General features: G+C 42.7%; 1 protein-coding gene across 1 annotated transcript in view; it reads right to left on the bottom strand.

The window, feature by feature from the left end:
* NUP188 (nucleoporin 188) overlaps positions 1-21,903 on the bottom strand; it is a 29,406-nt gene continuing 7,503 nt past the window's right edge. Inside the window, exons 11-44 of the mRNA XM_056352487.1 lie at positions 21,575-21,775; positions 20,792-20,881; positions 20,149-20,214; positions 19,510-19,629; positions 18,934-19,060; positions 18,659-18,814; positions 17,920-18,046; positions 17,190-17,277; positions 17,020-17,096; positions 16,720-16,834; positions 16,255-16,375; positions 15,955-16,021; positions 15,398-15,526; positions 14,026-14,159; positions 13,519-13,625; positions 12,518-12,724; positions 11,744-11,913; positions 11,360-11,429; positions 10,638-10,705; positions 9,813-10,008; positions 9,223-9,300; positions 8,716-8,801; positions 8,137-8,282; positions 6,790-6,971; positions 6,199-6,399; positions 5,471-5,563; positions 5,096-5,254; positions 4,173-4,310; positions 3,686-3,760; positions 2,763-2,972; positions 1,903-2,034; positions 1,685-1,755; positions 1,098-1,227; positions 1-864 (exon numbers count right to left, since the gene is read on the bottom strand). Coding sequence (XP_056208462.1) covers positions 694-864; positions 1,098-1,227; positions 1,685-1,755; positions 1,903-2,034; positions 2,763-2,972; positions 3,686-3,760; positions 4,173-4,310; positions 5,096-5,254; positions 5,471-5,563; positions 6,199-6,399; positions 6,790-6,971; positions 8,137-8,282; positions 8,716-8,801; positions 9,223-9,300; positions 9,813-10,008; positions 10,638-10,705; positions 11,360-11,429; positions 11,744-11,913; positions 12,518-12,724; positions 13,519-13,625; positions 14,026-14,159; positions 15,398-15,526; positions 15,955-16,021; positions 16,255-16,375; positions 16,720-16,834; positions 17,020-17,096; positions 17,190-17,277; positions 17,920-18,046; positions 18,659-18,814; positions 18,934-19,060; positions 19,510-19,629; positions 20,149-20,214; positions 20,792-20,881; positions 21,575-21,775 — 4,308 coding nt within the window. The 3' untranslated portion in view covers positions 1-693. The remainder of the gene's footprint in view (positions 865-1,097; positions 1,228-1,684; positions 1,756-1,902; positions 2,035-2,762; positions 2,973-3,685; positions 3,761-4,172; positions 4,311-5,095; positions 5,255-5,470; positions 5,564-6,198; positions 6,400-6,789; positions 6,972-8,136; positions 8,283-8,715; positions 8,802-9,222; positions 9,301-9,812; positions 10,009-10,637; positions 10,706-11,359; positions 11,430-11,743; positions 11,914-12,517; positions 12,725-13,518; positions 13,626-14,025; positions 14,160-15,397; positions 15,527-15,954; positions 16,022-16,254; positions 16,376-16,719; positions 16,835-17,019; positions 17,097-17,189; positions 17,278-17,919; positions 18,047-18,658; positions 18,815-18,933; positions 19,061-19,509; positions 19,630-20,148; positions 20,215-20,791; positions 20,882-21,574; positions 21,776-21,903) is intronic.

The following is a 21,903-nucleotide window of genomic DNA, read 5'->3' as shown; positions in this document are numbered from 1 at the left end:
CTGTCTATAAAGGTTTTAATATCAGTATAAATAGGGCACAGTTACAAAAAACTGCAAGACTGGAACAATGGAATTTTGACTTAAAAACCTGGAGCGAGGCCTTGCTCTTCAGAAACACACACAACACACAGACTGCAGGGTGAAGGGAAGGCGTGAGCACACATACACCATCTTGCCTTGAACCATTCAGTACAAAAATAGCAGTAGAAAGATGGTCTCTGAATTGCTGGCTGATCCCTTGGTTGTGCCTTAACTGGACTCTGACTGTGAGGGAGAGGCAGATTGCACCTTGTGTTAAGAGCAGAGTTAATGCCCAGCAGAAAGTTTGTCTCCTCTCTCCATCCAGCCACAGCTTCCCCAGCTGAGGTACAAGCTATAAAAATAAAGGTTTTGACTGTTCAGCACTTGTACCAGCCAGGGTGCTCTAGCAGACGGAGCGAGCAGGCTGTGCATGCGGGCTGATCGCTGAAGAGCCACCCTCAGCTCTCCTTACATTCACTCTGCTGCTGGGCTGCAAGAGTTCACCGGGATCTCGTGGCTGATGTTACAGCTCGGTTTACACCCCTGCCCGCACCAGGCCTCCCTCCCCTCCCCAGTCCTCGTTATGCGCTCTGCCAAAGGTGACGCCTTCTGTGGTGGACGTGAATCGTTCTGCTGCGAGTCTTGAAAAGGGAGGCAGTGGCAGGACAGAATCTATCTCTGCACGTGCCGGACAAAGGCCTGCACAAGCTGAAACAAAGGCTCCTGCCCCTCCGGACCCAGCTTGGAGGCAGACTTTCCTTGGGGAGAGGGAAGAACCCCGCTGGCAGGTGAAGAGGGACCACCACGGCGGAAGTAACGGGACAGGCTGGAGAGCAGCGTACTCTGAAATTAGAAGCACGTAACAAGTTAGCTTCTTTCAAACGCACGCCCCTCTCCCTCCCCAGACAAGGTGCCAGTGGCACAGGGACCGGCACCAGTATGCGCAGCCCAAGACGCCTACAGCGGCCGACTCATGCTGGGGAATGGGCTCTACTGAGCAGCCAAAGCCAAACGACCTCCCGCAAGACACACTCACACTGACCAGCGGGAAAGGGGGGGTGGTACAAGCTGCTTACCAGCTCAGAGCTGAGCTCCTGTTTCATCCGCTGCTTATCACGGGGATGCACAGCTGGGTCCCTCAAGTACCGAACAGCCTGGGAGATGAGCAGGTAGAAACAGTTTTCCATTGTAAACATGAGCAGAGACCTGTGCAAAGAAACACACATCAGCAGGAGCCAAAAAGGTCAGCATACTCTAGTTTCAAGGTCAAATACTCTTAGAAAAACTTCACATGCAGGCTGCATACAAGAGAACACTGTTACTCTTCACATTCTGCTTGGGCAGCGATACCCAAAAGCTATGGTCTGCAGAGTACCAAGCCCCGGCAGGCCATCAAGGAAGCCCAATTTAAAAGTACTGGTAAATAAGCATCAAAAACTCTACCTGCATCTTCAGTGGTTGACTTAGGACAGGATGGCTTCACACACCCTCCCCCCCAAAATCCCTGCTTGCTTTGGAGAGCTTCTGATGGGCTATTCAAACTCCTTGGATTCAGGAAGAGCAGCTCTGAAGCTACACAAATGCCTCTAAACCTACGTTCAGATCTGAGGAGCATTCAGTTCCGCTCCTTGGCCACAACTATATCAAATAGCTAGAAACTTACTTGAGGGTTTTGGTTCCCTCTTGCATATTCAGCCCTGCAGCCTGAGGGAAAGGTTCCTTCTTCTTATCCAGCTTGGAGGGGAAAAAAAAAAAAAAAAAGGCATTAGAGACAGGAGATACACAAGAAGAAATACTCCTGCTCTTCAAAGTACCAGTTGAATGAGTGCTCTGGGATCACTGCAGCTGCTGTGCAATCCCAGACAGAGAAATGGCCAGTACCTCTCCCAGCATGTTAAGGGCCACATTGACTGTGGCAAGGAGTGTCCCAAAAGAAGGTGCAACATCTGAATCAAAGGCTGGTGTGGTGAAACTCAAAACGAAGAGCACGTTGTATTCAGCAAGGTCCAGCGACTGTGGAGAAATGGAAAGAGGAGTGAGTGACCCCAGAGGCAATGAGTATGCTACTGTCATAGTAACAGGAATACCTAGTCCCTTCTATCACACTTTTTGTATGAAGAAGTAGAAGCACTGAGATAATTTCCCAAAGCTCAGGTATAGAGATGGAGCAGCAGAGAGCATTCTGTACAGTACTGTACAGCTCCTCTCACATGAATGAGCCTTCTCCAACTCCCAAGCCGTGCAGCTTGCCACCAAGCGGCAAGCTGAAGTAAAGACTGTTCCCAGATTGTTTTCAAACACCCAGGCTTATGTACCTAGAGGAAAAGGAATTTAACTATCCAAAAGTAAGCAGCAAGACACTGCCAGAATCAAGGATTAAAAACTTTCCTTTTCGGAACCTGGAGAGCAGCCACTAGGTCACACTGACACAGAAAGATAACAAGAGGATGTCTCTTCTGAAGAGTGGCATACTGAGGATACAAACCTAGCGGGGTTATTAGTCTGCTCCAGTAAGCTTACACATGCACAGCACAGTGCAGATCACACAAAAGCTCAGCCAAGCCTTTCTTTCAGGATCAGGGGAATTCCCTGTGTCCTGCCATCCTGCTCTGCGCAGTGGGACAGCAGACAGCTGTATGGTGGGGTCGCTGTCACAAGCAGGACAGACTGTGCCTCAAGTGAACCTCACTTGAGAAGCTGGAAACTCCCCCCTTCAGGAAGCATCTCTCCTCTTTCCCTACCTGATCAAGGAGGATCTGGCAGACATCGGGGGTGAAATGGCGCAGGGCAGCAAGAGATTTGCTGAGGATTTTCAAGAGGCTGTACTGCACTGTAAGCAGTGCTTTCTGCTCTGCTGCCTCTGACTCAGGACTGGGATGTTTGGAGGAGGCTTGGGGATTACGCTGCACCCGTGGAGTCACACTTGATGGAAGGGAATCACCATTTTTTGTCTGTGGAAAAAGAAAAAAGAAAATCTTGAATACAGACATGATTACTTTGCACTAAGACCAATACTTTGAGGGGGAAAAAATGCTATGAACAAAAGGAATGAGAAAATACGGCACCCAAAGTCTGTCACCTGCTAGAAGCAGGAGAATCCACACTAGTGTGCATCAGGGGAGGCACTGCATTGCAGGGAGGCAGCTGCAGAGGCTACTTAGATTCCACATTTCAGAAAAAGAATCCCTAATCAACACACCAGCCATGCTGAAATAACAGTTGCAATGCATCATCTCCCCCTCATGAATCTAAGGATTCCCCAAGAACAAGAGCGCTCTCGAAAAAAAATTAAATCAGATCAAGGACACCAGGTCAACAGTGGCTTAATTAATGGTACTACAGAGTACTACAGCAATGCAGCCTTCTTGCTGCAGCATAGGCAGCTGTAAAGTGGTAACAGCAATACTCAAACACAGGCTGCTGCTTCTGTAGGACTGGCTTTACATAGGCCAGAGTTTTTAGAGTCCAGACTACTCTTTGCACATTTTTTTGCTGTGGAGAAATGCAAATTCTAACTATTGATGGCTGTCAATAATCACCACTAGGACAAACAATCAAGTCAATATCCAAGAGCCTGGACATTAAACTATATTTGCCTTTTAACAGGGAGCATGGACATGCAACACTCCTAACTTACAGTTTGGTTTAGAATCCCCATCCTCACCTGCAGGTAGTGCTGGAGCATTTTGCGGCTGTGCAGGAGGGAGGTACAGGCCTGACACAGGTAACACAGATTCACCTGAAATAAATAAGGTGAAGGAGAAATCTCTTAAAAAATTCTCAAACCCCATCTGTTCACTATCATTGGTGGAAGCTAGAAAATCCAGTTAAACAGAACCCACTGATCATCAAGGATCAGTGCAGTCTCTTGATTTCCCAGTATTTTCTTGGAGTCGCGTGGCACCGAGAACTGAGAGTAAGCCACTGAAATCCCCAAATTACTTCTCCAAGCTATCATTTCTCTGTCCCCAACAGTCACGTTTCCTCACTTGATTCAGACAAGGTACTGACAGAACAAACATTTAAATGACCTCAGCAGTAGTTCCTATTAACAGATCAATAATAAAAAGGTGACGCAGTACCATTTTCTCTTAACACATCCAAATCCCTGTGCTCCAAAGTATTATTCACAGCAATATCCTGATTCCTACCTGCATGTCCCTCATAAGCTGTGGCAGGTGGAAATGCCACTCCTTTGTGAAATTGGAGAGCTGAAGAATGAAGCCAACAGTGTGATCGGCCTCTTCCAGACAGGCCAAGCTCTGTACTGTCCGTACTGCATTCAGGCACTGGAAAGCAGAGAGAAGTAAATCAGGGCAATGGCAGTTAAATCACAAAAATCCCATTCCCTCCTCTAGAAGAAAAAGCTGAATATGCCGAGGATCTGCCCTTAGGGACAGAAAATGCATTCAAGAAAGCTGCCACACAGCACATGGGTCAGACATGGAGAACTTTATATTGTTAGTCAGAGGTCAATGCATTTCACAAACTGTGCTGCCATACAAGACTATCTGTCTAGGGAGCATGCTTACAAACAGGTAATTCAGCACCTATGTACTAACAGGACTCTTCAGCACATCTGCACCGACACAATCCAGCCAGTACAGGTATTTCAGTACTGCAAGACAAGAGGGCTTGCTGACCTGAATGGTGACTGAACCCTGACCACAGCATTTTCATTCTTTGAGCAAGGCTGAGCTGAAGCCACCTCCAAGAACAGCTCTCATACTTTTCTTTCCACAGCAAACAGCCACAAGGTAAGTTCTCATCAAACTTTCTGCTACTGTGTTGAGTAGGCATATTAAACACTTGTAGCAAAGTTATAAACCCGAGAGAGAAAAGGATGAACAGATGATGACTGCCCGGCTCTAACAGGTATCATAACAATCGTCCCTGACTGACCACAGCATGGCTTGTACTTCTGTCCTCCTTCTCACACTACTGAATTATTTCCACTGTAAATCTTTCTGAGGCAGGAGCCTCTTTTCAATGCTTCTGCACTTCCTGACCTGTTTCCGCTGCTACTGCAACACGGAAGCCAAGTGAACCATCACAGAGAAAGTATGTGATATACCTGAAGAATCCTCTCTTGATGAACACCGACGAAGTCCAGTGCTTCCGTCAGGAAGTTGTATCTAAGTGTTTTAAGAAGGCGTTCCATCAGCGACATGGAGAGACGATAGACCCCAGGCCAAGAGGGGGCATCCAGAGACTTTCGAGATGAAGCAGATGTCTGAACAAATCAGATACAAAAGTAAATGACTTATTTACTCTGCCACCCAGTGTGGCACAGGCCACAAACCCTCTATTCAGTTTTGGAAGTCTCCAGTCCCCAGGGGTGGCTGCTGTCCTCCCTGGCTGGGATGGCTCTGCTCCAACCACAGCCCGCACGGCAGGGGATGGCAAGGTCCCCTGGCACATTCCCCTCACAAAAGGAAGCAGAACCCACCTGAATAGCTCCATTAGTGCTGAGCTGGTACACACTCAAGAGAGGCAGGCAGACACTCTGTGTGACACCAGCTCCAGCCACTGCTGCTGCTCCCTACAAGACAGAAAACAAACTACTGTTAAAATCTGCAGGTGTGGCTGCTCTCTGAGACTGAAGACACTTATTTTGCATTACACTTTCATCTACACACACCTCTATGTTGTTAACAATGCAATATCAAGAAAAGCAACACTGTTCTTCCAGTAAAATTTAACCTGCATACCTGTGCTATGAATTCCATTTCAATACCACTTGGCTTGGTACATACGTAATCTTTGAAAAGGACTGGCTTTGGAAAGACCTTGCTTTCACCTAAAACCCCAAACAAGCTGAACTTGTAACAGATAAATAACATTTTGTTGCAACTAATGAGAAAGCAGGTTCCAACACTTAAGGTTGTTTTAACAAGGGGAAGATAATTTGCATTGCAGAGGAATACACTGAGTGAAAGCACCAGCTCTAAATTATGGGTCTGCTCTGGCTGGCTCAGCAATTCCATCCAAGACATCCCATTGTCGAGAACCAGGCAAACTAAGCAGGCGTACATACAGGGCCTACTGCTTGCCAGCCTCGAAAAAAACTCTTTAGCTACAGATGAGTGTTCAGCTGCACTGCAGCCAGAATAATGAGATATACAGTTCCTATTAAAAACATATAGCTATATGCTTTCATTTCTCGGCACGTCTCACCTGTTGAGTCCTTGCTAAGGTCAGCAGTAGATGTAAGGAGGCCTCTGTGAAGTGAAGGTTTTGTTTAACTCTCAGGCTGATCTCCAATGCAGCAAAGATAGTAGGAAGCACAGGGACTTTCCTTGTAATCTGCAGCCAATAGTCTCCATCTTCATCAACTTCACAGAGCTCTTTAGCCAGATGCAGACCCAGAACACACACCTGTAGTGACAAGGAAAGGAGAACGAGGTATAGGCTTAACATGGGTACCAAGAAAATCTTGAAAGCATTTACTAACACAACTGAAAGTTCAGTCATTCTCAGAACCATAAATTCAGGCACCTGGTATCCCCCACATCACACTCTGCACACTTCCTGACTGTATTCACAATTGCGACAATGTTTTTTAGTACAGATCTGAAAGAGAGGCAGCAACAGCCAACTTCCCAGATTGATGCATGCCAAAAAGACATGGAGTAGTTCTGAAATAGAAACTGCTGAAAACTTCCTTTGAAGGCAGCAGGCCGCAAGGGAAAGTTGTTCCAAACATACATGGAACTTCCATCTGGAAACAAGAAACATGGCTACAAAGCAGACAAACAGGCCCTTTACCCCATCTCGCTGGTCTTTGTGTTTAACTCGGGAGACATCATCTGTTTCCATGCTGTCCTTGTCATCTGTAGCATCTCCCAAGGTCAGGCTGTGTCGAGTTTGATCAAAGAGTGCAATGACCTCATCTTGGAGTGTTTCACACACACAAAACACCAGCTGGGAGTACTGGGGGATCTCATTCACTGTGACACACAGAGAACAGACAACAGTTAACACACAATCCTTGTACCTGGGTTTCCAGTTTAACTGATAACATCACTGGGCCACATTTCTCGGAGTTATTACTTGTTCTGTTTACATTTCAAAACCTACATAACAGAATGTGAGGAACTATGACTAAGTCAGATGGTTAAGTCTAGGAGGACATAATAAGGGATTAGATGGTCAGCTGGATAGCAAAAACATGTAGTTTTACCAAGAAATTGTATAAACTTATGATATCTCAATGCACAAATCAAGCGCTGCTGTGGACAAATTATTCCATGACTGCACACTACAGCATCTCCTACACATTTCTCCAGACTTCTGGTACTGGCCTGTACAGATTGGGTGCAGTCTATGCTCTGTGAGTCCATATAAATAAAACATTCTCATCAACACCATTATAATAAACTACACTACCTTTTACCAGCATGACTGGAAACTCAAATTCAACAGCAAAGAAAAACGTTAAAAAAACCCCCAACCCTCCACTTTCTAGTTATTTTCCAAAATATATGGGCTTGCAGGGCCCATGCAGTGGAACAAGGAATACACAGAACGGTAACCTGATACGATTCTCACCACCACAGTTGCCTTTGTATGTGTTGTACAGAGAAATACTGCCCAGATTCCACTGAGGGTCTTCAATTGTTACTGCAATGCAAGGTGTCCCACAAGTGACAGGAGTAATGCTTGTTTCTCTGGTTTGTAACAAAATGTACCCTCAGAAGACTTTCTTGTGTTTGGGTCTTTTGTTATCTCTAAATAGAAATTCATGTCAAAATCTAAGCTCTACAGTTGCTCCATGAGATGGCATCACTAGAGTGTTCCTCCCACACCTGCTGAGCTATTTTCGAAACCACACAGAAACCCTATCTTGTCTTTATCAAACTCAGAGGTTATTATTGGGGAAAGGGAAGGGAAGGGAAGACACAGACATGCTGCGAATGATAAATCTCATCTCTTTCTAAAACGAGCTAAAACAAGTGAGAAAAAAGTAGGGAAGTCCCACAGGTTGGTGACGACATTCAGCATCCTGTACTACTACTAACACCATATGCATTTTTATCTTGGAAACACTAGAGTGATAGGGTGTATTCAGCCATGGCAGCCCTGCTCTTGACACTTGTACACACACCAACTCACCTTTCATCTCCTTCATCTGCAGAACAGTGATAAGAGCTGAGAACACTTTGGCTTTGGTTTTCTCCATCATCTGCTGATCTGCCTGTAGTACTCCCTCCAGAATCTGCGTCAAGGAGTTTATGATTTTATCCACAGAACCCAACTCGCTGACAACAAAAAGGGAGAGCTCTTCAGATTAGACAAAGATCCCTCAATAAATATATTGGCTTGACTGAGCTCTATGGATCATAAGTTATATGAGCCACACAAATAATAGCAGTTCTTCCGTGTAAAGTTTAAGTCACCACCTGGATCTCACTAAAGACATTCCACAGTACAGTGAGAATGCAGGACTATCACAAAAGCTTTTTTGATACACTCTTTGCCAGTAAGCAGGAAGCCAAACCATAAATGTATTGCTACAAGAGACTTCAGCCACAACCTACAGACATTTGCCATCCCAAAAGAGAACTGCATGATAAGGCTTCAGTTTCCTCCCCAAATCACTACGGGAATCTCACTAAAGCAAAACACTTAAATATAATCTCCCAAGTTTTTATATTTAGCAGTGACTAGTAATTATCCAAACAAAATACCTACCTCTTCCACTGTTTGAGCAGGATCAGAAGAAGGGTACATAGCATAGACCCCAGCTGCAGACAGGATACTGACATGGGAACTAGAAGCTAAGAAGAAATACTACAAGAGTTACAGCTGCAAACAGTCACATCTAAGAAGACTTAAGAAATCCTCAAGCACTCAAGAGCCCAAGCACCGCCACCAATTTGAATCATAGAATCATTTACGTTGGAAAAGACCTTTAAGATCATCGAGTCCAACCGTAGATGACCAGGTTTGTTCTTTAGCAGCTAGCAGCATCAAAGGGAACCCTCTGCAGGCTCACTCAGTGATGACAGGAATGACACATGCAAAATAAACATCTATAAGAAGCTCATCAGTTCAGGGAGAGAGAGGCTTTGTTTCAGCCCAGTTTCACAAGATCTAAAAAAACCTATGATGGCAAGCAGCTCAAGAAAGAGAACTCCTAGTAGTACAAAGATGATGAGCAACTGGGAAATTAAAGAACTGACAGGAAGCACCACCTACCAAAACCTTGGTGCCATTTAGCACATCCAGAAACAGCTGCTGATGAACTGCAGAATCAGTCAGATGCATTATATCCGCCTAAGATCCACAAAGAGAGAAATCAATCACAACAAAAGATGCACCTTCTTAGCAGTCTAACATGAGTCTACTGTTTTAATTTGTTACTTCAAGAATTCAGCAAATTTTATAGCTGCTGAATGACGCAGTTTTACAGAAATCACTGAAGTATTACATTAACAGCTGACAAGAAGTCAGCAATGACTAATTTCCCAAATGGTGCTTCCCTGTCTCACTTGACTCAGCAAAATCTCTTCAGGATTACAGAATTACTTAGAATTGCTATAAAAATTATTTACTACCTCCCTCCTCTGCTCAGACAGACAATACACTCATGTTGATGAAAGAGCAAAACACCATCACCCACTCCGTCTTGTACCACGCTCATGTCAACTTGTAAGCATATATACAACAAAATTCAAAGAACAAACACTGAATTCTTCATTACAGCTTAGCAGGCCCTAAGAAGTTGGCATTGTATTATTCAAAATGTTAATCTCAGATTATCATGACAGATAAGAGGTAGCTCTTACATGGCCAGTAGAGATTATCAGCAGCATTCGCCAAGCTGAGATGAGCATCTGATATTCTGTCACGGAGGCACAGCTGCTACCCTCTGTCTCTGCCACATGATACGCCAGTAACTTCACATACTCTGACCAATAAGCAAAGCGCTTTTTGGTGGAGAAATTCTTCAGCATGTCTTTCAGGGACTGATCCAGTGAGCCCCTGACCAAATCAAGAGGAGAAGTTATCTTCATTTATTCTTTGGTCAGAAAACATACTTCTTCTGAAATTCAGGTAGGAAAGCCAAGGACACAGCTTGCAAATGAAGGTTATTCCACATATTAGACCTGTGCAGGGAATCCCACTTTTCGCATCAAATGTGAAGGAGAAATATAATCCCTGAAGAAAATCTACAGACTTGGGGGGGGTTTTCAGCACATATTTTAGTTAATCCTGACTTTTCAACATATTAAAGGGCAGTTGTGCTCAGGAAAACAAAATGAGTGGGAGAAAACTGCTAAATGTTATTCAGCAATCACTATAGTAGGAGTACTTAGCTTAGTTTACAATTAGTTTTAATAAATGCTGTATATTCTTATTCCAGGATACAAGGAAAACACTAACATTCTCACCTACAGGCTGCAGAAAGACTGTAACATTCTCTTTCTGCAATTGGTGACTGCAAGAATCTCAAACGCGTATTTGTAATTTGTTTATAAATCACTGCTCCGCTCACATCTTCACAGGACTACATGTACTTTGTCCCACAAAGCCTGCTGGGCTATCAAGAATTAACACAAAGCATCAAGAAAAAAAGTACAGGGAAGAAGGAGAGACTACCAGAGACTCACTTGACAACATAGTAGATCTCCAAACAGATGATTTTCATGATTAAGGCACAGGTATCCAAGACACTGAGCTAGAAAGAAAAAAAAACAAAAAAAGAAAAATTTGAGCACCTAGCTCTGCAGGGTAAGTGGAATTCTGATTTATTGCTACCTGACCACTTGTGACTGATATTCCAGTTTTGCAGGAGACTTGTTTCTCCCACAATAGCAATAGTTATGTCATTTGACCATGGACTGGTGATAGAATGCTGTGTTCAAAGCAGCACTCTGAGTGAGAGCACAGGACTTTCATAATGAAAGGGAAAACTCCCACAGAAAGGAAGAATGAATAACAAGAACCTAATTGACTCCTCTGTGATACTAGCCAGTCTAAGCTATGCCTAAAAAACAAAGGAGTTTCTTTTGCCAAACAGCACACGACGTATAGTATGGATACACTACAGAGAGCATACCTTCCAAAGAGTAAGTGTTACCACAAATGCTAGGTAACATCTATTTTTGTTTCATATGTGAATAAAGAGCAGAGAATTTCAAAAGACAGTTCATGGCTGTACAGCCTCTGCAAAGCCAGAAAGCATTCACTTCATCTCCTGCGCCTGTGTTTAAACCACTTGACCATACTTCCTTTTAGAAAACTGCAAGCAGAGGGAAGAGACACATACATCACTTAGAAACCTTTTCTGAGAAGTACGTAACTACCTTCATTTTGTTTAGATGTAACTTACCTCTGATGATTCTGAAGGCGGAGGAAGGGTCCCAAAGAGGGGATTGGTTAAATTTTCCCAAAACTTTGGCCTAAAAGATAAATACAGAAGTAATATCAGTTATCTACCCCACCCCACGTGCCCAGCAGCACTTTGACTGTTCTAAACTCCATAGAAAATAGGCTTTAGTAAATACAAGCTTATATAGATACATTTGCTTCTGAACACGCACATAGGGGTTTCTCATCCTCTCTCCCGAAAGACTAAGTTCAAAGCCCACACACTACCTACCCCTACCAGGGCACACAAAGACTAAGATGCAATCGTCCCTGAAAAGTCTGATGAACCAAAGAAAAAGTGTTTTGGAAAAAAGGAAAGAAAACACATTTTAGAAAAACTACTCACTTTGTCCTCAGAACTAGCATGGCGCTATCTCGACGGTCCTGCCACAAAGCATGCAGGAAGGCAATGGCAGCCCGGTGCAAGAGGGGAGGGCACCAATACCTCTCCTGTTGTTTGGAGTCTATCAGCTCTAAGACTACTTGGAGGCAACTCCACTCCCCTAAGCTGAATTCCTGAAGCAAAAGGAAACTAGAGAGGTTATATTGCCACAGAACCATCTATTAAGGTAGAATGTGCTTGATTCCACTTGAACAACACACAGAGAAATAAATCTTGAGTATGTGACGCCACCATATATTTTGTATATGACTACAAGGAATGTAGTTGTAACACAGGAGAGGAAAAAATACATATTTTTCAGGGAATAAAAAACGAGCTAAGACTTAGTAAGACCAAGTGCCTTCAAAGGGTCCCAACCCAAGAAGACCTTGAACTGCAAAGCACCAGAGTGGGTATTCTGGAAAACTGGTATCGTCTGTTGTACCACAGTCTTCAGCTTTCTTACTGACTGGCCACTGTCAAGAGTCAAGAGAGTGGACCACAGAGATCTTTGGTCTGACCTGGCAGATGTTCTTACGTTAACACAGTATGTGCCTTGAAATACTGGGGAAGGTTTCTCTTTAGTTATAGGGAAAAGTAAAACTGGGACAGCAGCACCATTAATTGTAAGCACAAGCCGCATTTATCTTTACATTTAGGAACTACCAGATTTTAGAGACTAGCACTGCAAGACTGCTATGAACGCTACAAGACCAGTGAGTCCTTGGGCTATTCTACCTTTGACCCATCACTGCCATCCTTCACTTCCAAGTTCAGGAACAGCTCAATGAGCCCAGGTTGTGTCTCCACTGCAACTGTGAGGAACTCCAGTATCATGACCTTAATACGCATGTCCTCAATCTTGCTCTGTAGGTGGGTGAGGAAGGCATCACGGATGGCAGCAGCATCACTACCAAGGCAGGCATAAACAGACATGGGAGCAACCTGCAAAAGGAAAGAAACATCAGAAGCAAAACCAACCAAATTCTACAGAATGCTTCTTGTCTATACAAAAGGTGATTTGTGTTTCACATTGAAGCTCCAAAATATTTGTACTGAATCTATGAACGTATGTGAGGAAAGTCAGAAGTAAGTTGTTGTCAGTAAGTGAGAAGAAACCTGCACAGCAATCCAATCTTTAGCAATTCTGCTCTAACCCTCACCTACTTCTCCGGAGTTATGACAAAACTGGAAAAGACAAAGACAAAACCAGTTTTGGAATAATATTTCTTGAAATAAATAAACCAGAGATGGATTTATATGCTTTAATAAAATTGCAAACACATTCTCAAATGTTTAGTAGCCATAAGAAGTAACTCTAAAAGGCAAAGTTGAAAGCTCCCAATAAAAACTTAAGTAGGATCCTCTTCCCAGTAAGATGTTAAAGTTCCAGTTAAGAAGGTGTAGGAATTGTATTTAAGAGTGTGACTTGAGAAAGCTCTCAAAAAAAAGTGGAAAGAGATCAACTGGAGGTGCAAATACTTTGCAGAAAAAAACCCACTTGTGAAGCCTCTCACTGAGATGTTAAGTGACTTCTGAAACAGCAGAAAACTAAAGGGCCCTTTATGTGATTTTTAATGTGCTCTGCCTTACAGCTTTCAGTCCACACTGCCTTCAACTGACTTGCATTAAGCTACCTGATACAAAAAAGCCTGAAGAAATTATCCTGATAGAATTTCAGTGGTGGAATAAGTCACAAGGGGAGAAGCAAAGGAACACCCATGTGAGCCTCATCTTACCGTAGCCAGCCGTTTGAGCAACTGGATGGCAAGGCGTGGAAGTGCAGGGTCATGCCTGTGGTAGATGTATTTGGCCAAGACTGCAATAAGATTGTTTCCATGAGCACCTGGAGAGAACACAATTAAAATCAAAGAGAAGAAACTGCAACAAGATGTAACTATTTACCAAATAATGATTTCCATAGCAGAAGGTGAGAACTAGGTCAGTCTTCCAAAACAACAAGGCATGGGCCCAGCCACAGGTACTAATGGCAACTGACTTACTATATTCTGTAATTACACCCATCTCATTACAAAGCAGCAAACAAGCCACATTTGCTTAATACTTCAGAAGCTGTCCTAAAGGAGAAAAAGGCCTTAAAGGAGAGAGAATAGGCCTCCTCCCATCACTAGAAACCACTTTTTGGAACCTTGAAATCTTAACTACTGTTTGTGATGAGACACACACTATTTGCAATTAACACAAAAGCACAGCTGCCCAGGCTGCCCCCATGGAGAAATACATACCATGCTGAGTAAGTGCCTGTTCTAATGGAGATACCACGCTCGAGGGGGGTTTCAACCGGATGACGTTATTGGTGACCGAGAATGCCAGCTTAACTGTTTGGATCAGCAGTTGACCTTGGCCTTGTGACTCATCACTGTGTTTCCAAAAAGAAACCGAAGTAAGTAACTGAAATAACCGTGTTGACAACTGACATTTATTATTTGCACAACAGTCAAAAAGGAAATTCTATACTCTGTCAATCAGGGGTTATAAGACATTTTTACTCAGACTGCCACGTCACCACACACAAGCTGCTGAAATACTGACTTTCACATATTCACAAAAAAATATTGCCTACCCAGCCCTGAGTTTTCAGCACTGAACAAAAAAGAAAAAGAGTCTGACAGCCTATTGTCATTTTTTTTCCCTCTTTGGGATACAGAAATACAAAACTTATTAAGACAGAGGGAGAAACATTTACAGAACCAATCTCACAGAAATTATAGTGAACCAAAACTGGATTAAGAGGTAACACTGGCTCCAATTCTGGGTTTTTCCTAAGACCTTCCTTATCAAATAAACATTTTGGAGAGACATTAAAGCCAAAACCGCTTCTCAAATAGGTCTCACTTTCTCCCTGATAAGTCTGGATTCCCTCCCAGACTTGTTTGGAAAGAAAAAAGATCAGCAGACTTTATCATAAACAACCTGCTAACAAGTTTGACTGGCTATGTGTCAAGTAAAGTTGGCCAGGAACAGAGAACAGAGGAAAAAGTGGAGAGATTCAATCATAGCTAAGCAAAAGATTCAAGCCTTCAGACGGTCACATAAGGAAGTTAAGGCACTCAACACTGAAGGTATCTTCAATAATTCTAGAGTTCTTCAAGCCGCCTTCAGAACCACCCTGTACAGACTGATCTTCGTTAGCACTTCCAAAATCCCAGTTCAAGCCTTATTACAATTTATTCATGAGCGTAGCTCATGAACCAGCTGAACTCTGGTGTTACCCGAAGACACAGAACTAACATTGGCTCTAATCTTCTTGCTCCAAATTCATTCATTCAATCTTACAAAATTGAGTTCCAAGTAAATTCTTTATAAAACAATGTAAGTGCTAGCAGACATAAACAATTCAGCACATTTACACCCACCAGCATGCTCCAAATGTCATTTATAAATAGAAAACTAAAACAACTGCCTGAAATGGAGGGTGTACAGCAGAAACCATATACAGACCTGGAACAAACAAGGCTTGTTCCTCCAGACCATACAAGGCAGGCTGCCATGGCTAGCCGCTACACTGATCCCCCATTACATGTAATCAAGTCAAAGCTACATTTCCAACATCATTGCTGCTTTCCCCACACTACTGAAATGAAAGACACCACTCACCTACTGGACTGGGAGGCCATTACCATATCAATAGTGTCCACACCAATTCCCATGATGTTAATGACAGCTTGCCCTGCTTCAGTGTTGGCCAGGCTGAAGATGCACAAGGACTGAAGGCTGGGGGCATTGCTGTGAGTCACAAACAACACAGGACATCATCACTAGGAGCACTTGCAGTATTTTGCCACATAGCATTTAGAAAACTACCACAAAGTAACCTCTTAATTTCTGCAGTCCCACTGACCCCTAACCTTACTCTCCCTTCTACTTTCTTTAGAGTGGATACACCAAATAGAAAAGTGAATGGCTGTCTGTCCCAGGAAATCTATTTACTGCTTTCTCTTTTTTCACCATTCTAGAAACCAACGTGGTTTGCTCTGTTCCTCATCTTCTTCTACCCTTCCTGCACTCAGTAACACAGAAAAGAGCTGAAACCACCACTATACAACTATGCCAGTTCACGCCTAGTCATTTGCATTTATAAACTGAAACAAAACAATAGACTCCTGTACTGTAAGTCAGGCTAACGCAGATACAAAATCCATCACCTGTCTTACCTACTGCGAGGATCCATTTCAGGGCATAAGTTCAGTATAGCATGGATCAACTGCAGAATTAGGCATCCTAAAACAGAGATTAAACAGACTGCTCAGTTTTCAGGAAGATCTGTTGCCTAGCTCCTACTACTTTCAGACAAATCACAGCATCTAGCAATACTGGTAGACATACAAAGCAAATTCCAAATAGCTGCTAGAAAAGGTATGATAAAAAAAAGGAAGAAAAATTTACAGATTCTGTCTGAGAAGACAGGCGATCCTTTTCATCCCCTCCTCTTCTCCCCCCTTCAACATCCTTACCAATTTTCTCTCTCACTCCATGAGAGTTATAGCGCCATTTGTGGTAATTTGGCAACAACTCCTTCAGGACAAACACAATGCAGGGCACAAGTCCTTGGCTCTGGGTGCTACCAAGTTGTCCCTAGAAGAAACAGAAATTTTGCTGTCCCCCTTCTGGTTTAAAAGGGACAAGAAACCTTTTGCAAGGAAGATGTGCCGTATGTCTTTAAAGTGTGAGAAAATCATCAAGCACGGGGACATAGATTTACAAGCGACTTCTTTTGTAGATGAGATGAAACAAAACAGTTTTTTGAAAGAATCGGACGACAGAGAAAGCACAAACAGTAGTGTGGAAGGGAGCATCAACCAATGATAACTCAGAGACCTGCTGCACAGGAGGTTGATCTCAGACACAGCTGTATTTCACCTTCCTACCATAACACCTAACAGCTGATTTCACATGCAGACAATTGCAGACGCACTCACCCGGACAAGAGTAGTTATCAGGTTCAGGAAGGAGATGGTAACACTGTACTCGCCTTGAGGCTGTTCTATGCTCAGCAACAGATTTCCATAGCCTCCAGCATTCATTCCCTCTGCACTGTGAAATGAGCAAGAGGGTTTATTACACTACTAGGTGACTAGCAGGATTCTGACATGAGTGAGAGATGTCAGACAATAGATTTCACACTGACAAAATGTTCTGATGACATGTTATGAATAGGTTAGGCCAAAAAAAAAAAAAAAGGGGGGGGGTGTGTGGCGTGTGGAATAGATCATGAATACCTAATCACATGATTCATACTGGACACTGGATTGGCAACAAACGGTAAGAACCCTGTATGGTGAAGGTCAGTCCAAACCTGCAAGAGAAAAAGTACAGATATTCCCTCTCATTCATCTATACAAGCCCACTAGTTCTCAAATCCAGCAAACCCAGAAGGTCATTTCCTCACCTTGGCTGGCATCCGAGCAGCCAGTACTGTCAAACAATTGACACAAGAAGCAATAACATCCACAGGGGGAGAGATTACAGTTGTTAGCCTACAAAAGAGAAACAGTATGCATAAAATGCACTGCCACCTGGAGTCTAGCCTATATACTGCATTTTTTTAAATGAAAAAAGCTTCTCTCCCACTGAAGTACACAAGTATAAAATCTAAGCAGGTACATACAGACACCAGAGTCTGCACTTTCAGTCTAGACTTGCCACCTCCCCCTCACACCTGAGTCAGACCAATTTACTGCAAGAGGCAAGGCTGGCAAGACAGCACTGTCACACTGAACAGTAATTTTGCAGAAGAATGTCAGTTCCCAGGCAGTTCACACTGACAGGAGAGTAAATAAGTACAACTGTTATAACACCTGGAAGTTACTGCTCTAATGCTATGTTTTATTCCCCTTTCATGTAAATACAGCTACCGATAAAAAATGCCTTTAGATGAATAAAACTGCACAACATTCAGGAAAGAAGTGGAAGAGGGTCCGTTCTGCTGCATCAAAGCATTAAACAGTGTGTAGCCGGAACAGTCTTGAGAACTGAACAGGCAACCTTGGGGAGCTCAAGCACAGAGACACACTTCTTGCAAAGCTCTTGGCAAAATTAGTAATTAGCCATTCTTCGAGCTCACTATATCTTCTCAGCTACCTCTGCTGTTAGTGACTTCATGCCATTCAGTGACTTACCTCTGCAGGAGCATGTAGATTCGTGACGTGATTGGCAGAAGACAATCTGCTATTGATACATCAGTGCTGATGACTTTATGAACCAGATCAATTATTGGCTTGACCCTCTGGCAATGCTGAATCACATCTGGGTAAAGAAAACTAATACTAGAATGCAAAATCATACTTAAGTAGCAATCAAATCTGAAACAATGCACATTAACTGCAGGAGGGGGCCCGGGAAGCAGGACAGTAAGTAACAATCAGTTAGCTGAAAGGAATGCGCTCAAGCTTGTGGGTCACAAGGCCTGGTGATAAGAGACATGAAAAACTGCTGAAGGATATAGAAACAGGGACTAAGCGTCAAGTTGAGACTATACAGGGAACAAGGCGGTTGGTTAGCCAGATTGCTCAAGGACATGGTACAAGAACTGCAGACATTGTTATCTTTAACTGTTGCTGAATTGCTAAATAGCTAGCGTGAGATCTTCACACGAGTTGCCACATAGTTATAGAATACACAAGTTTTTGGACCAATCAGAATAAGATGTAACAATTGCTTGTGTGTATATAATCATGCTACTTGGCTAATTAAAGTGACATTCACTTGCATCAAGCTGCATCCCGTCTCTCAATCGTGGCAATTAACCTTACCACACATCCCCACAGTCATTCCCCATGCCAAAAAACATTCATATTAACCTCAAATTGATACCAATTAACAATTATTTGTTCTCTTTCATACTCCCAGATATCTCACCTGCTGTCGATACAACATGGAGCAGCATCTCAATCTCACAGGTAAACAGTGTCCAGCTGCTGTAGGAATATTCCCATCGTACCAAATAAGCCCGATCATCCAACATTACTTGGCCCACTGTTCCCTGAGGTATCCGCAGATTTGTTTGACCTAGTCCTGAAGATTGAAGCAGGTGAAATAAAGTCACAAATTTACCCACAAGTTAAAATCCAGATAAAGAACTAAATTCCCCAAACCATTTCACAATGAGAAAAGCTTAAGTGCAGTTTCCTTACCAAGAGGATAAAGGAGTTTTGGAGCCTGTCTTCGCCAAAGTGTGCCATCTTCATGAGAGATCACATCAGGAGGTTTATGTTTGTACAGTTCAATATAGAAGGACATTTTATCCAGGAAACTGTACACCTGCATACAGACAGAGCTTAAACAATACAGCTGAAGAGCCAGACCTCCTTAAAAATGAATCAACCAGGTCATTTCCAGGAATAGGCAAGTTTTCTTGATGCATACAACATCCTCCTAATACACCAACCCTACGAAAACATCATTAGACAGCCCACATGTCCAGACAAGCCTCATCTAATGAATCAGGAATGCCTTATGGGTAAAGCACAACCCGAGAAATTAGTCATCTTAATCTTCAGCCGCTAGAGTAAAAAAGTGTTCTAAAAGCCAGAAGTCCTGCAACAGCACAGGACTAAAAAGGAGCCCAGTCCCCCGCTCTTTGACAAAAGCTTGATGTCTGTTACCTAAGTCTGTAATTGAGATAAGCACAAATAACAGAAATAATCACACAGCATGTTATCCCTGACTTAAAATAAATCATCTCCAAAACAGCAAGAGAGATCCTGTACCTTTTTTGCAGTAGATTTATCAGACACAAGGGCTTGGAGCAGCTGAAGGAGCGGAGTAAGAAGATGGGGGAACATACCACACACACTGTCCAGGATAATACCTAGACCTGCAGTAGGTTCCTGGTGGTGGAAACAGAAAACAAATGTCCTATTACTAAAAAGAAATGCTAAAATGGTCTCAGCATAACACAAGGATACAGTTCTTTTTTAAGGTGTACATTTAACATTAATCATGCAGAAAAGTATCACTCCAGTCCTTGCACAGACTAAAGCATGAGGCAGTGTGCAAGTATAAGGCAGGAAGACTGTAACGCACTACGTATCATCCTAATTCTGTGACAACAAAAAAATAAGCACAATGCTTTTGCCAGCAGTTAGTTCAATCCTTGCAACCCCAGCCCTGGTTTAAACTATCACCTATATTAAAACTTGTTCCAGTATCCTTCAAGAGTAAAGCCAAGGCTGTACCTAAAAGGCAGGAAAGGGCAAAAGTAAATCAAAGATTGATACAAACAAACACTAGCTCCTCAGGCCCTCCTAAAACTAACTAAATACAATCAGTCTGTTAATTTCCTAACAGGGGATCTTTTATCAGGTTTTAGTTATAAGCAAGGTCAAAGAAGTTGCAAACACACTCACTGTCTTCCAGAAGAGCTGAGGAATGCTGGAAGCTGCCAGAACTTCACATGCAGCATCAATTATATCCTTCAAAGGAAGAGAGGACAGAGAAAAATAAAGGTTAATTCACACAGGGAGATTTAATCTCAACCAAGTTCAGCCACATCTTTGGAGGAATTTAAGTTTCCATGTTTACCAGCCAAGATTTAACTACTTCCTCTAGTCAAAACAGAAAGACCCAGCACACCCAAACCCAGAACACACAGGTAGGCTAAAGACATGCTCCTTATCATGAGTGGATTGGCCAGGACAAGTATGTTCACTTATAACTGCAAAGGGCTACCTGATGTCTTCTCAGACTTGGAAATGGAGTATATATTATTTCCATTGTTTTGGAAATAACACATCAACAGTTAATTTCAAACCCATAGGACTTCAAGTGCAAGACATGCTCTTTCACTGTTAATCAGCCAATTTGCAGAGGTCTTTACTAAGTTTGCATTGTGTAAATGTAGCAGGAGAAAAAGCAAATCACTCTTCAGTATCTATGTCACAAAGTTTTCAGTCTCAAATGCAGGACTACAATTCAACAAAAGTAATTATCATCATTTATGACAGGTTATTTTAAATTAGGTAACAGACACAATGAGCCTTGAATGCTTACCTGCTGATTGCCCAATGTATGTAATTCCAGTGATGTCAGGACAAAGGAAAGAAGTCCATAAATACACATACAAGCTGTGCTGGCAGTACACTGGAAAGAAATACACAAGACCATTACAGGAAAGACTGAATTACCGAACATACTATAACCGTAATCAGTCTGCTCTACAAACTAAGTAACTGCCTTTTTCATACATCTTTGCTGCAGTCAGCAGAGGGGCAGCAAACCAGGAAGCATTCATTAGTTAAGGTCCACATTAATGCAAAATATTTCACCAAAATGAGAAATCTTGCCACTACCATTACCATTACCATAAAAAAAAATTAAGCATTTCATGTTCAAAGAAAGCAAAAGGATTTGCCTTCCCTGGTTTCTGCCTACAAAGTAGTTTACATATACAGTATTGTCTAATGAAACCATATACAGAGAACAGTGCAGAGTTAAATAATCTAATACCCAAGACCCACAATGCCAACTACACTTTTGGAGGAAAATCAACAAACTGTGATTAAAAGCAGTCCATTCTGCTCCGAAGAGATGTAGTTCTTCAAAACTTACAAAAGCTTTTTTTTATTATTCTTTGGGTATAAAAATATGTTTCAACTTCATTTCTGATCTTCACTGAAAGAAGGTAAGATGAAGTGTTTTACTGCATCTTCTGCTTAAAATCAGATTTAGTTTGAAAGAACACTGGTTCAAAATCATCCACTTCCCGTCACACCTTTACATCAGTAGCAATTAAAAACCTTCAAGAGCTTACATATGTAATTATAAGAAACTTACATTCTTCCCCCCACTGCTCAGTGATCGCAGCAGCTTTGTCAGATACTGAAAAACATTCAGCTGGATAGCAGTGCTGCCCATTCTCCTGATAACATTTGTTGACTCCTCTGGGTTTACAGTGTGACGGAGCAGAGCCCATGCCAAAAGCACTGGAGCATGATGTGAGACATCCCCTAACTGCAGCAGCTGACTGTCCATCTCCTGTGCAGAGACGGGACAAAAGCAAAACAACTGAGATCTTCTGAAAGAAGTTTATACTCAGCAAGCATACAGCTGACTGCATCTTCCGCCTAACAGTCACCTTTCCATGCAGGTAACTATTTCAAACA

Source organism: Falco biarmicus, chromosome 9 (assembly GCF_023638135.1).
Source record: "Falco biarmicus isolate bFalBia1 chromosome 9, bFalBia1.pri, whole genome shotgun sequence".
Classification (NCBI taxonomy): Eukaryota; Metazoa; Chordata; class Aves; order Falconiformes; family Falconidae; genus Falco; species Falco biarmicus.
Note: the sequence above shows the minus strand (reverse complement) of the source record. Positions and strands in the feature narration are given on the sequence as shown.